This window comes from Jatropha curcas, chromosome 3, assembly GCF_041381405.1.
Source record: "Jatropha curcas cultivar XTBG-Jc1 chromosome 3, XTBG_Jcur_1.0, whole genome shotgun sequence".
Taxonomy (NCBI): domain Eukaryota; kingdom Viridiplantae; phylum Streptophyta; class Magnoliopsida; order Malpighiales; family Euphorbiaceae; genus Jatropha; species Jatropha curcas.
The window spans coordinates 29,962,344-29,977,260 of record NC_143153.1 but is presented as its reverse complement, the minus strand read 5'-3'; the positions used below and the strand labels follow the sequence as shown (position 1 = coordinate 29,977,260).

The window sequence follows — 14,917 nt, the reverse complement described above, 5'->3', positions numbered from 1 at the left end:
TGGGCTAGAATGAAATAAGGAGAAGAAGTGGACTTACTTGAAGGAAACAAAAAGATCAAAGTATAAGGATTAGGACTTGCTTGCACTAAAATATAAAGTTGAGGTATGAAGTTGTACCATTTTGACACTTGAGGTACCATTTGGTAATTTTCACATCAAAATCCATGATATTCTAGAGACTACCTGTGAGTTCCATTTCATTTTCATTTCTTCATCCTTATCTTCATCTTCTTCCTCTACTTTCCTCTTCCACTTTCCTTTCTCCATCACTTTTAATGGTAGTGAAGATGTTAATGGGATTCAAACATTAATTCAACTTCTATTCTATCCAAGTAAGTAAACCTTCTTGAATTTCATACTTGAATCATTTGGTGATATTTTTAGATGATTCATAAGAATTCTCATGTATAGGAGAGGTGAGCTCAAAGGTAGAAGAAAAAGGAAGCTAAGAAGAAGATTCCAAGCTTGTTAAGTGAAGGTGTGATATCTCTTTTCATTTACCATTTTTTTTGCATGAGAAATTGTGTGGTGTGTTGCTAATGAGACAATATTGCTTCATGTTGAGTGGGAGGACTGGTAATGGTGAGAAAACAGGGGAGGTATTGAATAAATGAAGTAAATAGTGAGTTTATGCTGAAACAGGGGAGTTACTGGTACTGGAAATTTTACCAGTAACTTCATCTTGATTTTGACCCCATTTAATGATGGAATTAGGAAGTGTCATAAAAGAGTTATTTGTTCCTCTATGTGTTAGCTTTACATGGATTTTTGAATCATTCAAATCGGAGTTGTATATTGAGAGATATGATCAAAAGAGTACAGACAGTGCAGGCTGGAAAACGCGACGCGCGCGCGCGCGCGAATTGCATGAAGAGCTTGCGACTTGTGCCTGAAACTCACTGACTCTCATTTTGCACTGTACGCGCTCGCAACTTTCATTTGAGCGCTCGCGACTTTCACCTGAAACTCTCTGCCTCTCATTTGGCACTTCTCGCGCTCACGACTTTCAAGTGCGCGCTCGCGACTTGGCCCTTGGCCTGTAAGCACTCGCGACCTTCATCGCGCGCTCGCGAATTTGGCCTGGGAACTCATTGTCTCTCATTTTGCACTCTACGCGCTCGCGACTTTCAAGTACGCGCTGGCGACTTGTGCCCGATAACTCACTGTCTCTCATTTGGTGCCTTACGCGCTCGCGACTTTGCAAGGCGCGCTCGCGACTTGTGTTTTCATGCACTTTTGGACTTCTTTTTCTATGCAATTGGATTCCTTTGCTCACTTTGTATGCCTCCAATCATTTTACAACAAAAATACAACATTAAATCATGTATCAAAACAACATGCAAGCATGCAAATGATGTGAAATGAGATAAACACAACTTGTAATTGTATTCTATGCAATTGTGAAATGATGTGAAATGGTGTATGAAGTTATGACTTCTATGCAATTGTATTCCTTTTCTCACCTTGTATGTCTTCAACCATTTTAAAGCAAAAAGACAACATGAACACATGTATAAACACAAAATGCAAGCATGCAAATGGTGTGAAAATAACATGACACAAGCATGCAAATTATGACACAGTTACTTTGCTTTTGTTTATCTATTGACATTCCATTAATATGCTCCATTGAGGTTAGGTAGAAACCATGTAGATAAGGCTATGTCGCGACATAGAATAGCAGATCTGCGCCCCATACAGTTTGGTACTCCGGCTACAGGCCGTTGAGTGGATATGATTATACAGGCCATAGCAGCCAAACATACAGTTTCATCCAGTTTCATACAGTTTTTCTTATCACTTCGGTTTCACTATAACCTTATGGAGCTATACAGTTATATTGACTACAAATTGCATAATCATAAGTATACTAAACAGCAAGAAAGATCATCAAGGTAAAATAAAAGTATCATGATATGTGTGCTTACATTCCATATGTGAGTAAATGTTTATTTCTACATATGTATGTGCTTATATGTTTCTTTATTCATTATGATATTCACTGAGTTAATCAAAGTTGCAGAGTTCATACAGCATAAAGAACATCAGGTAAGATCATGATAGTATCATAATGTGTGATTTAAGGTTCATGTAAAGGAGTTATGAGATAATTAGAACTAAATTATTGATGTTTATGAATTAGAAGTTTATTCGTTGCTATAAAGAGACATTTATATTGAAATTTACTGATTCTATGAGTATCAATGCTTTATGAAATTTGTATTTTAAGTTAGTTGCCATCGCACTTTGTTTAGTATGTGAATTATGAGCACCACTGAGTTTTATACTCAGCGCGTCGATTTTTATTACGCGTAGGTTGAAGATCGTGGTTGGTACTTGAAGACTTGAGGAGTATGTTCAAAGCAGAAGTGACTAACTTGGTCATAGTAGATTGAGAGTTGTAATATTAAGAATTATGTCATGTATTAAGATTTATGGCATGTATAATTATTACATTTGTTAGAGCTTATGTGATTGGAAATATAATTGAAGAATGTAATTATTGTGGTGTAAGTATTTGGAGGAAATGATTGAAATATTTTACTATAGTTGGTATGATTAGGTCATGAAGACTTGATATAGATCATGAATGCAATTAATTGCTGGATTTTAAATGCTATTGAGGATTTATACAGTTATGACTATATATATAAAGTGTTGTTGTGTTATGATGATTAGTTGGAGATATTGAAAGTTTGAAGTTTAATTGGGAGTGTTTTATATTCATATTTAGCATACAGGATGATATCACAATGACAGGATATAAGTTCAACCAGATTGTAGCGTCTCGTCTCGGTTCATTCGGGTTAACGGGTGGACCGGGAAAGGATGTTACAGGAAGAACTAGGTAAGAAGGTGAAATTCGATCTAGAGATGAAAGCGAAGCGAGTACCTATGGAGTCTGAACTAGAGACGGAAGTGAATTAATTTGTTAGTATTCGTCATAAACCATTTTGAAGTACCTCTTAATTTCATAGTAGGGTATCTCCAAGAATTTATTTAAAATACAGTTATTTTATTAATAATGAATATGGTACACTCAATATAGTGTTTATACGAAATTGTACCCATAACTTCGACGGTATTTGAATAGAAAATATCAAATAATCAAATATGCATCTACCAAACGTTGGAAAAGAAACTATAATTATGGCTAACGTAAGACACAAAATAGCTATGCACATGATAGAAGTAAAATATGAATGCTTAATAATTGTTATGAGATGTAATGTGTCCTCTAAAAGGATGTGTTACAAATATTTATAGTGTATCTCTATTATAACTGAAGATGTAAATATCTAGTAAGAATTTCGATAATAAATATTGAGCAAAAATTTTTTGCATTAATTGTATAATTAATTGACTCATTAATTATATTATTAAACTGACTCTTAATATCTTTTTAACTGTGCATTTCCTCTTTTCTAGCTGGTTTGAGTAACGCTCTGTCCATATTTGTTGCTATATTTGTTGCTCATCTCATTCTTCTCATTCTGTTGATTGCTCAGTCCATATTATCAATTGCTCCTACCAGTATCCTTTAAATCTTTTAAGATCAAATTACTAGCTCAAATTAATTCATAATCATACTACAAGCCTAATCGAGGGAAAGTCAGAAAAGTTGAAGAATTTGAAATTTTCATACAGCTTTTGTTTGGATTTGCATAAAATAAAAATACACTCTGTCTATGAGGCAAAATTTAATTGGTTTTTTTATCCATATTTTTCACAAGTTGTTTCATTTGAAATCTCCAAAAGAGGAAATAGGCCAAACCCAATCCAATCAATACGAACACCCAAACATTCTCCTCTTTGCTTTCCTTTTCTGATTTCACTTCCTCTATAGCAAACCATTCCCTCCCTCCATTTCCCATCATAACCTCATTCACACTCCCATATAACACATATACCCTCTCATCCCTCCCCACTACTACTGAAGTTGGGAATCTCTCAACATCAAGGTCAATTTTGTCATAAACGACTCCCTCCCCCCAGCTATCGTCGCTTTTCAAGAGCCAGAGTTTACTTTGGGACACCACCACAACGACGCCGTCTCTTCGTATCGCGATCCCGTCGGCCAAAGTCAAATCCTCCGTCAACAAGACCGCTCTCGCCGTGCCATCGTCCACGTCGACCTTGAACATTTTTCCGGTGTTGGATTGTACCACCAGTAGATAACCCTTGCTGACGTAAGCAATCCCGTTGAGACCGCAGTAGCTAAACGGTGAGTCCCGGTCGACGGGATAACGCGTGAAAATCGGAGATCTCGAGAAAATTGACGCCTCTCCTTGAGCGTTGACTTTCCATATGAAGTTCCCATCGGAGTTACCCAACGAATTGGTAACGTAAGCGTTTCCCTTGAAATCAACGGCCACAGCATTGGCGACGGATCGGTTAGCAGTGCTGGCTGATTCTGCGTCGGGTAGGATGGAGAGAAAGATGCGTTGGCGGGTACTGAGGTCGTAGGCGGCGAGGGCGTTGAAAGGAGGGAGTAGTGGCGAAGAGTGAATAGCCGCAAGAAGCCGGTTGTGGACTGGATCTACGGCCAGGCCTAGAAAGGTGGTGTTTGGAGGGAGGGAAGGGTCCGAGATGAGAGTTTCGAGGACGCCTGCATCAGATACGGCGTGGAGTGTACGGTCGTGATAAGAGCCAGCGATGAAGTGTTGAGCTGTGGGATCATAAGCAAGGCCCTCTGGATAGAGATTTTTAGACCGGAAATTGATGACGTGACGCTTTCCGATAGCTAAAGGGATTGTATCAACGAAAAAGAAGAGGATAAAAAGGGCAAGCAGAGACATTGCTTTTGCGATCTTTAGCGGGTATGGTATGGGTATGTGGTGGTGGCAGCAGAGTAACGACTAAAAAGCCTTTTTAAGTTAACTGGACCTTTCTTTTTCTTGTCAAAGGGGGTACGGGAAAACGTTTCAAAAGCCTTTTTTAAGTTAACTATGCCTTTCGTTTTTTCTTGTCAAAGGGGCATGGGAAAACGTTTTAACGGAATAATTAACATGTTAAATTGTAGTAATTTAATATGAGGATGGTGCTTGGATCTTTTTATTCTTTTGAAATGTCAAATAGAAAATATGAATAGTCTCCATGATTTTTTTTATTAGGTCAATTTCATTTATGCAAGAAGATAGTAATAGGTTGATTTTATAATTGATCATTTTTACTCTCTTTGTTTACATAAAATAGCTTATAAAATATTTTCTATAATTTTTCATTATTTGGAGCTTTTAGAAAAATTAAGTAACAGAACAAACTTACTTCACCTTATAAATGCATATTTTTAATTTATAAATTATGGATATTTTTAATTTATAAATTATGGGTAGCCATTATCACCTATTTCTATTACCACCCATCAACATTCACCACCACCAGTCACTAGTAACTCATATTGACCAACTTACAAATAAGCAATTGATACACATGCATTAGCCTAAATGTCTTGATCCTCAAATTGAGCTGCAACATTTGCTATCTTTTGTTGGCTTTAGGAGAAAATTAAATGACAGAAAAATACTCTGACGAGAATCTTTCCCAAAGAACAAGCAATAGTCATGAGGCACAATTTTTATGACTGCCAACTGCAATTCAAGTTGAACCCTTAGTCCCTTATCCACCGTGTCACACAAGGTTTGCTTGACGCAGTTGATGCAAGTATGCTCTATGTGAAAGGATGAAAGTTGAAGGAGATCAAAAGGGTTAACTTTTTTCTCAAAATTTTATACAGCTTTTGGCTGTATTTGCTCAAAATCGAAAACCTCAAACATAAGGCGTCTCACTTCTGGCTTTCCATACACTGTGTATGATAGCCCATGAAGGGCTTGTTGAACGGCACTTGTGGCGGGGTTTCTCAGCCTTCGATTGTTCTCAAATGCATCTTGAACCTGCTCAGAGTAGACAACAAATTGATGCAGACGTTTATCTCTCAAGTACCGCCCGCAGAATTTGTTCATCAGAAGACGCCGGTGCTTCTCCTGTAGCCACCTCCCAGGAGCGTCTAAATGCTTCATCAGTAACCTCTCAGCCATTACGAGATCCTAAAGTAAAAGAGTAAAATCACTTAAATAAAATTTAACAAATCTTGGTTCTGGTAGTGCCTAATTCTGGAACAAAGAATTGTTACAATCTCGTTAGTTATAAAGCTATAGTGCTTAATTCTACCAAGATGGGTAAAAGCATAATTGAACAACGTGAAAAGGATGAAGAAAATACCTGGATCTTTTGGCCAACATATTCTAATCGTTCGTAGCAAAACCGAGGATGCTCAAATTTGTATTTTGATGGATGCAAGAAACAAAGCTGTAAAAAAGTAACAAATGGAAGATCAGAAAACAAGTGGACAGGAAAACATTTATTCTGTGCAACAGTGTATATACAATGTCGGATACATAGTTGTACAACATGAAAATATGTACAAGCTACATGAAAATATGCAAATATATAATATATATTTGATGCAGGAAGATAGAACTACCTGTAACCCAAGTCCAAGTTCAATATTCCTGGCTTCAGTAATTTCAGGAATTCTGTCCGACAGCCTTAGGGGATACCCCAGTGTTCGCAAGACTTGAGGTCTGCTTTCATAATCCCATAAATTTCCTCGAAACCGATGCATGCCTGGTGGAACACAAGCCCTGAAAAGCCTTGGGTGTGCAAAAAGGCTATCTTCAGGAGGCTGCAAAAGAATTTAACATCACTCGAAGGATTCCCTCACATTAATAAGAATGAAATTAGCTGCTCCAAATTCAGGTAAAAGGAATATTTTTTTCTGAGATTGCATTTGCATGCATCAACTATTTAGGAGTAGATGGTCATAACGATGTCCTATTAACTTAGTAAATACATTTCCTCTTTCCAATTCTAAAACTAATTGCATAAACTTGAATGTCTCCCAACATAAGCTGCAGTCTCAATATCCAATTTGGTATATGAAAAGCATGGGTGGTGACTACACACTAATGACAAAGATAGTAGTATTCTAGCAGTAGTAACATAAGTTCACTATAAAATAGGATTTTGGGGTTCTAGTTTCTAATAGGCAGAATGATTTAACATCAAAATGAAGTATAGGTACAACTTGCCTTATAAGCAGCAACGTCTTGCCAACTCAGCTTTTTCCCATCAAATTCAACAGAAACATAGTCTACATCTTCAAGTTGCCTCCGTAAATTTGGCTGGCAATCCTCAGCTTCCGGATCCATCCCAAATACTTCGAAAAGAACACGATAGACTTCTGGCATGCCAAAACACAAATATATTGCACCAAACAGTGCCCAGAAAACAGACCTGTCAAAAACAACTAAAAGATTAGCATATATTTTCTCTACAGATATAAAAATTGATATCCCATATTAACCATTAAGTGTAACATCAAGCTAATCCATTGGCAATTTGGTACAGGAAGGTCCAGTTTGTCATTGAATCAAACATGTCAATGCCCAAGAGAGCCACCGAGTCCAAGTCAATAAAACAGAGATTTGACATCATGCTCAAAATAGTCAAATCAACACAACTATGGTTCACTCCCAAACCAGTTGGTACAAGTTCTATGACATGAATGATTGCCACCTGGCATGAAATCTATGCTTTACTGTGGATAACTACTTGAGTTGAAATGACAATTATACCATAGAGCAAATGTATTTTTGATATTTTAAGGCTCTTTATAAACAAATGTTTTGATGATATCAATCAGATATTATCTTGGTCCAGCACTTCTTTCTCCAAATGTATTTCATCCAACTTTCATCTCAAACCAATCTTCTCAAAATTTTTGCTGCACAGTAGGATCTTCCACCCAAACATTCTCTAAATCCCACTTTTTGAATGTGAACGTAGAGATAAAAAGCAAACCAAGGCCATATGCCACCAATTTTCACAAACCTGTCATATCATCTTCTCTTATTTCACCAGAGGCATTAAAGCGAAAATCAGATTTTCATAGAACATCCAACCAACACAACTAATAAAGCTTCCTCCAGAGCCTTGGGCATTAGCAAAGAAATTTGGGTGGATTGACATAGTTTGCATCTTAATGATCATAGAACTCCGACATACTTGCCTATGCATTTCTTTCTCCTCAAACAAATTTGAAGAACAAAAGTATAAAACAAACCTACTATACTGAAAATCAACTAGCCAGATCAAGCAATTCTGCACCCTTGCAATCAGCCAAAAAGAGAAATGAAACCATGTCCAACAACTGATTGGTTAATGGTTACTGCACGGATGCTATTACCCTACTTTGCACCAGCAAACAGAATTACTAATACAAACCAGTTCTTCTATTTCTGAAGATACAAAAACTTTTTGTACATCAAGCAGGCACAAAAATATAAAGGCCTCACTTTTCTTATGCCAAAAAGCTGACAGAATAAGGGGAAATGCTATGCATATATCAATGATCTATATCTTAGAAGCTTTAACAGCTCAACAAAACAAAACTTAAGCATATTAGACTAGTACAAGAAAATTGCTTGTAACCAACTAAACGAAAAGCTTGAACATAAGTGAAGCCTAGGCACATTAAACAACTAGCCGGCAGCAGGAAGCACGACAGCAACCTTTCCACAATCCAGAAAATGTAATTGCTATATTCATTCCACATAAAGCTATGCTAGAGGTAAAAACTAAACTTTGACATTCTACTAGACAAGACAGTGAAGCAGAAAGTGAAATAAAAAATGAGAAACAGAAGGAAACTTACTTCACTGGCGGTTCTCGATCTTTCCTAACCAACTTATCCATATCATCAAAAGGGAAAACCAAGTTCTGCAAACTAGCTGCTTTAATCCACTTAGGCAAATTCCTCTTTCCAATCAAAGCAAAAACTCTCTCCCTAAGTGGAGCCGGAGATTCTCTTGGATATCTCTGCAGAAAATACTCACAAAAAGCCAATTCCAAAACATACTGTCCCAGGAACATTAGCCTTGAATGCCCACACCTTATGTGCCTGGCATTAGACCTCTCACAACTAGGATGCTGAAACGCCAAATACAACAAAGTATCAAATTGCTTTGCAGGATTATCGTCCCCAAAATTATCTGATGGCTCCAAAGGATAACCTAAAGCTTGCTTTGCCTCAAGCAAGTACTCATCAATCCAAGTTTTATCAGCATTATTAAGACGCGAAGGGGGTAAACAAGAACTCAATAAAGGGAATTGCTTGAGAGATAATTGAGGACTATCTAAAAATCTTTGCGCGAGTCTCTTGTCATCAAGTGGAGGTCTTAGTATAAATCGCTTTGGGGGCACCTTTTTCTTTGGAGAAGTGATTTTCTTGCGCTCTGCTAGCTCTTTGAGAAGTCGTTGAGGACTATTCTGTGGAAGCTCTTGAGGGTCTACAGCTACAGCAAAAACGCGAAGATTTTGAGCGCTTTTAGGGTTTTTGAGGTGGAATAGGATGGGAATTGGAGAAAATGAAGATGAGAATGAGATGTCAGATATTTTTGGGAGCTGAGTGAATGAGGAAGAGAGTTCCATTAGTAGATTTTTTGAAGTAATCGATTAAACTTTGTTACATTTATAAGGATAACTGAAAGCAATTGGGGGTTTTTAGGCTTGTGGACATAGCAACAGGTACTGGATGTTGGGTTACAGCGGACAGGGTTTAGCCGGAACCCATGGATAAGAAATGAAGAAGACGAAGAAGAAGCTAAGGCAAATGGCAAAAAATCCAATCTTTTGGTTGGATATTTGGAGCTGGCTTACCTGAATTATCATTTATCAGTTACCACAACGCGTAGTCGTTTATTGTTTCCTTTTCATTTTTAAGGTACAAACAAACACTACTGTGGTTTACCGACCTATCGTTTCTTTCCGTTGTCTTCCAGTATTTAACGTTTGTCATCGGTGTTTGTTTTCAATGTCTAAAGCAAAACAACGAGTCGTTTAAAACACGTATATTTAATCATTGTTTTCAATCCCATATAAGATCAAGTTTTTTTCATAAAATAATATCAATCTCACTACTAAAACATCATTACGAAAATCGTTGATTTTTATCTCCTTCCAAACAAAGCCTAAACGAAGGGCCAGTTGGCAATTAGAAGTTTAAAGTCACACAAATGCTTGGATGGAAAGGCCCAACTACAGAAATGACCCACCTATTCCAAGGCCCAACTTTGATATATTTCCCGGGCCATAACCCATAAGTTAGCTTCGATTTTTTTTATTTTTTATTTTCAACGATCTGATATCCGGACCCACTAGCCCACCTAATCCGGATTCGCACCGTACAGTCTCACAAACGGGCAAAACCCTAGTTTCGATTGAATTCCTAATTTTCCATACGGCTATGTATATCCTGTCATTGGTTCTTCTTCTTTCTCTATTATTAGCCCTACTTTTCATTTGGAGTACAATAATAGAGAGAGAGGCCAGCTTTTCCAACTTTCTGATCCCCACAATAGATTTTTCATCGATACGCTGCGGTGGAATCCTTCATCTTATTTGTACACACACCATTGTTGGTTGTCTGCCTAACTAGTAGTTGAGCTTCAATGTAGAAGTTCAAGGATTAATGTTTAATTTGTCTTATTAGAGTTTTAGCTTATTCAATCCAACAATAATGAAATAAACTTATATATTTGAACTAAATCAGTAAATTATTTATTCGAATTTATAAGTTAAAATTTTGTCTAAATGAAAAGAATTTCCTTTTAAAGATGATGCTATATAACCTATTGGCTGGAAAAATAAAATTACCTTCTACAGTCATAAAATAACACCATATAACACTTCTTAATCATTAGACAATCAACTCTTAATATTCATATTTAATTATTCAGTAAATTGTTTAACTAGATAATATGAAAATCCGATAGGCCATCAATAAGACAAAATAAATGAATCTAGACTCAAGCAATAATCTTGAAAAGATTAGAAAAGATAATTTAGCTTAAGATATATTTGGCATTTATTTCAATTGCTGTTTGAATGTCATATATTCTAATCATAAAAATGTTAAAATAATTAAAAAAGGAGATCTAAAGTCTAAAATATAATTATAATTTAAATATAAACTACGTCAAAAACTATTACAGATAGCCAAATCCATAAAGGTCAAAAATTACAATTATAAGTGAAAGAATATTAGGGGAGGAGATATTTTAGTCATGGACTTCTACCGTAGCCATCTAGGCTAATTAAAGTTCATTTGCTAACATCCCTGAGAGATGAGATGTGATGATAAATATCATTTCTTTCTTAATTAGATATTTCGAGTTCAAGTTTTAGGTATAAAGTCTCTTTTAAATATATGGGAGATCCCTTTGTAAGCTTATCCAGTGCGAATCTAGATTAATCGGGTCAATGAGCTTCAGATACTGAACAAGGGTTATGGATCCTGTAATACACAGATAACATCTATTAATAGTTAGAGAGCAATACAAAAGTCAGAATCTACAGTGCCAGATTTCACTATGTTTATCTTATATATTTATGTTTGCTTCTTTTAGGTTGTTTCCTTACCGTCAATTCACATGGACAAGAATGCTAGGTCACTTCTATCTTTTATATATAACTTTCGGCATTTTTCTGCTCATTATTCTGTATTTCCAACCAACTTTCCCGACATTGTAACTTGTCTTATTAATTTGTTGGCAACTTGTAATTTCATGTTGTCACGAAATATATATATGTACACATTCTAAGGGTCTGTGTAACGCCCTATTTTTCCTGTGTTGAAATAGTAGTTTATCTGTCTGTGAATAATACTGTCGGTCCGGGAGTCGGTATTATTTTGGTCCAGAAAAATTATTACATATGGTTACTATTTTATGTCACATTTTTGGAGCATGCATGCATGCATGATTTTTATGGGTAGAAAGTAAGTAATGAATATTTTTGGAGAATTTTAGAGAATTAGTGAGTAGTAACTTAAGATGTGATATTAATTAAGGAAATTAGAGGCAATAGTTGTATGGACTAAATTTGAAATGGTGTTATATTAATTAAGGAAATTAGAGGAATTATTTTTATGGAGTAAATTTGAGAATTTTGTTGTGTTATATAATATTTTGAAGGAATTTAATTTGGAGAATATTTGGAGCCATTAGATTAGATTTACATTCAATCCTAGCCATCCAATTTTGGTGAAAAGTCCAAACTACCCTTTAGTCAACTCCATTATTTGAGCAATATTTTTCTTCCTCTTCTTCTCCATCTAACGTGAACTTCATCTTCTTCTCCTCCATTTCACCTTTAGCCTCTCTTTCTCTTCTCTTTGTTTTCTCCATTTTCTACTTGAATAATTCACCAAATTCACTCCATTTACCTTGAATAAAGTAAGAAAATCTAGAGATTAAAGCTTGAGAAGTGGTTTTTAGGGATTAATTTCAAGGAATTTGGAGAATTCATTAGGTGAAGTAAACTTCATTATTTTTGGATTTAGAGTTTTCTTTTAGCATATACATACTTAATCATGCTCCAATTTCTTCTTTTCTTTGTTTTCTTTGTTTTGATTTTGAGCTTATTACATGTAGAGGGTGGAGAGCCTTCTAACAAAGATAAAGGCAAGACCAAAGTTTAAGGAGCTTTGATTCAAGTTGTTTTAAAGGTTTGTGTTCATAAACACACTAACCTTACTTCAATTTTTGGATTTGTGAAGTTTGTACTACTTTGTGAAAATTTGGGATTTGGTATGAAATGATTTGATTGCTGGAATTTGGTTGTATAAATGTGTTCTTGAGTGTTTTCTAAGCCTACCTATATGTTGAATTTATGAAGAAATTATTTTTCTCTTCTTCTTCCAAAAGTGGCAGAATTTTACCAAGGGAAAATGTTAATGGGTGTGTTTAAGGACTGTTTTTCTATTCGTTTTATTTTCCCCTCTGTATTTGAGTCCTTCATAAAAGTTGTAGGTATATTTCTTAGCTTTCCAACCCATCCTCTTGTGTCCAATTTTGATATATATAGCTCAACTTATGACTAAAACACCTAAACTGACTCTGTTGTAACGTACCACATGCAGCAATAGATTGAGTGACTATTTTGACCACCATAATGGCAAGATTAGGTGTTGAGCTCTTCATGAGATTTGTTACCCTGTGTCTTGAGATTGCCCTGGTGTTGGATTGGTTTAATTTGAATGTCTGGTTACGGAGAAATTCAATAAACATTGGACTTGGTTCTGCTGAATCCGGTCTGGACTATCAGTCTGTGTTCCTAGCTTATTTTGCCTATCTTGTAGATTTATCTGGGTTATGGTTCCTTCATAACAATTGTATAATTGTGTCTTATCTTTCTAATGAATCTAATTTCATTCAATTTGGAGATATATAACTCAAGTTATGTATTAAAAACTCAGCAAAGGTCAAGATTGCTTTTATGCTGGAAATTTCCAATGTTAAGTACTTTGGTTTAAGTATGAGACGTTTCATGAATGAATTCAGTTTAAATTCAGTTTTCATTGTAATTTTATGAATACTACAGAAAATAAATTTTATGAGCAATGGAAAGTCAGAATAAAAATAAGAATAAAAAAATGGATTTTGGGCTCTAATATACTTGGTGTGAATTTGATGCGTGATTTGATTTTATTCTGTCTGATGAGCATGCTCGGCATTCGATGCCATTTTGATAAGAAGCTATGATCATATGCTAGGCACGTGGGTGCCTTCTATTCTGTTAGGGCGGACGCGCTCTATATGTTCTGAATCTGTTGGCGACCTAAGGCCATTCTGAATCTGTTCTGAAAACCTATCTGCTTCTTTTTCTCCTAAGTGTATGTGAGCCCTTGTAAACATATTTTTCAGGTAGCTTGGAAATAAATGATTATATGTTATTAAATGAATTGTCAAAGCAGGATATTACGTTACATGGTTTTCTAAATAACCAGTATATGTATTGGTGTACTACAATTTCAAATAATGAATTTATGATTTGAACGAATAAAATATTAATAGTTTTATTTGATCATTTTGTTATAAATGTAAATGTATATTAAAGCGTTAATGATTTTATGATTGTAAATCTGTTGATGAAAATTGATATTTTAAGTGTGTTGCCATCGCAACATTGGTTTGTTGTGTTTTATGAGCACCACTGAGTTTTATACTCAGCGTGTTGATTTTATCACGCGTAGGTTGGAGTCTATATTGCTGATTGAAGACCAAAAGAGTAGCATCAGAACTGAAGAGATATTTTGGTAGTTGATTAGTGTGTTATGTAATTAAGTATTATGGCATGTATAAGTAGTCCATTTTTGGAGACTCTATTATGTAATTTATACTGTAAGTATATTATTGTAAATTAATTGGGTGTATTTATTGGAAGATAGACTTGGAACTTATTTATTGTGCAGAAAATTCAAAGTAATATGTTTAACTAAATGTATCTAATTGATGCATACGCAAATGTTGTAGTTAGACCTTAGAAGAGTGTTATTGTGTTGTTCTTGGAGTTTGATGGAGTTTGGAGTTTTGAAATTGGGAGTGTTTTGTATTCACTTGTTTGGCAATGTCTATGTTTAGGGGAAACTCTTGCAGTTTTTCTATAGGTTTCTCCCAAATCATTTTTTTTTTTTTTTAAAAAAATAATACTACTTGTTAAACTTGTGAATATTAAATCACTTCTAATTCATACTAGGATTTTCTGATTTATATGTTAAGTTAAGACGGTGCCTCCGGCACCGAATGTGACATCCGTCGTCGGGTCTCTCGGGACTGGGCGGTGGGTGTTACATTTAGTGGTATCAGAGCATAGGTTTAGCCGATTCTAGGACTATATGCATATAGAGGACTTTATAGATTTGAAGTTAGAGTAAGAGTAATTTATGTTAAATACATGCCATAGTGGTTTGATTTAGAACTTCTCTCTGATGCGAACCTTTTGGTCTTTGTAGGAGTTCAGTGATGTCTCAACATTAGTCTGATGAGGAGGTGGATAGTTATGTTCCTCATAGTGG

General features: G+C 35.5%; 2 protein-coding genes across 2 annotated transcripts; both read right to left on the bottom strand.

Moving 5' to 3' along the window:
• Positions 1–3,622: 3,622 nt before the first annotated feature.
• LOC105639821 (NHL domain-containing protein) lies at positions 3,623–4,940 on the bottom strand. The gene has a single exon (XM_012223981.4). The coding sequence runs from the start codon at positions 4,797–4,799 to the stop codon at positions 3,702–3,704; it is 1,098 nt and encodes a 365-aa protein (XP_012079371.1). The 5' UTR covers positions 4,800–4,940; the 3' UTR covers positions 3,623–3,701.
• A 573-nt stretch (positions 4,941–5,513) lies between these two features.
• Positions 5,514–9,632, bottom strand: LOC105639822 (Ribonuclease III family protein). Its single transcript, XM_012223982.4, has 5 exons — positions 8,717–9,632; positions 7,092–7,296; positions 6,485–6,685; positions 6,223–6,309; positions 5,514–6,047 (listed from the first exon to the last, which is right to left on the bottom strand). Exons 1-5 carry the CDS (start codon positions 9,490–9,492, stop codon positions 5,730–5,732), a joined length of 1,587 nt encoding a protein of 528 aa, XP_012079372.1. The 5' UTR covers positions 9,493–9,632; the 3' UTR covers positions 5,514–5,729.
• Positions 9,633–14,917: the final 5,285 nt, after the last annotated feature.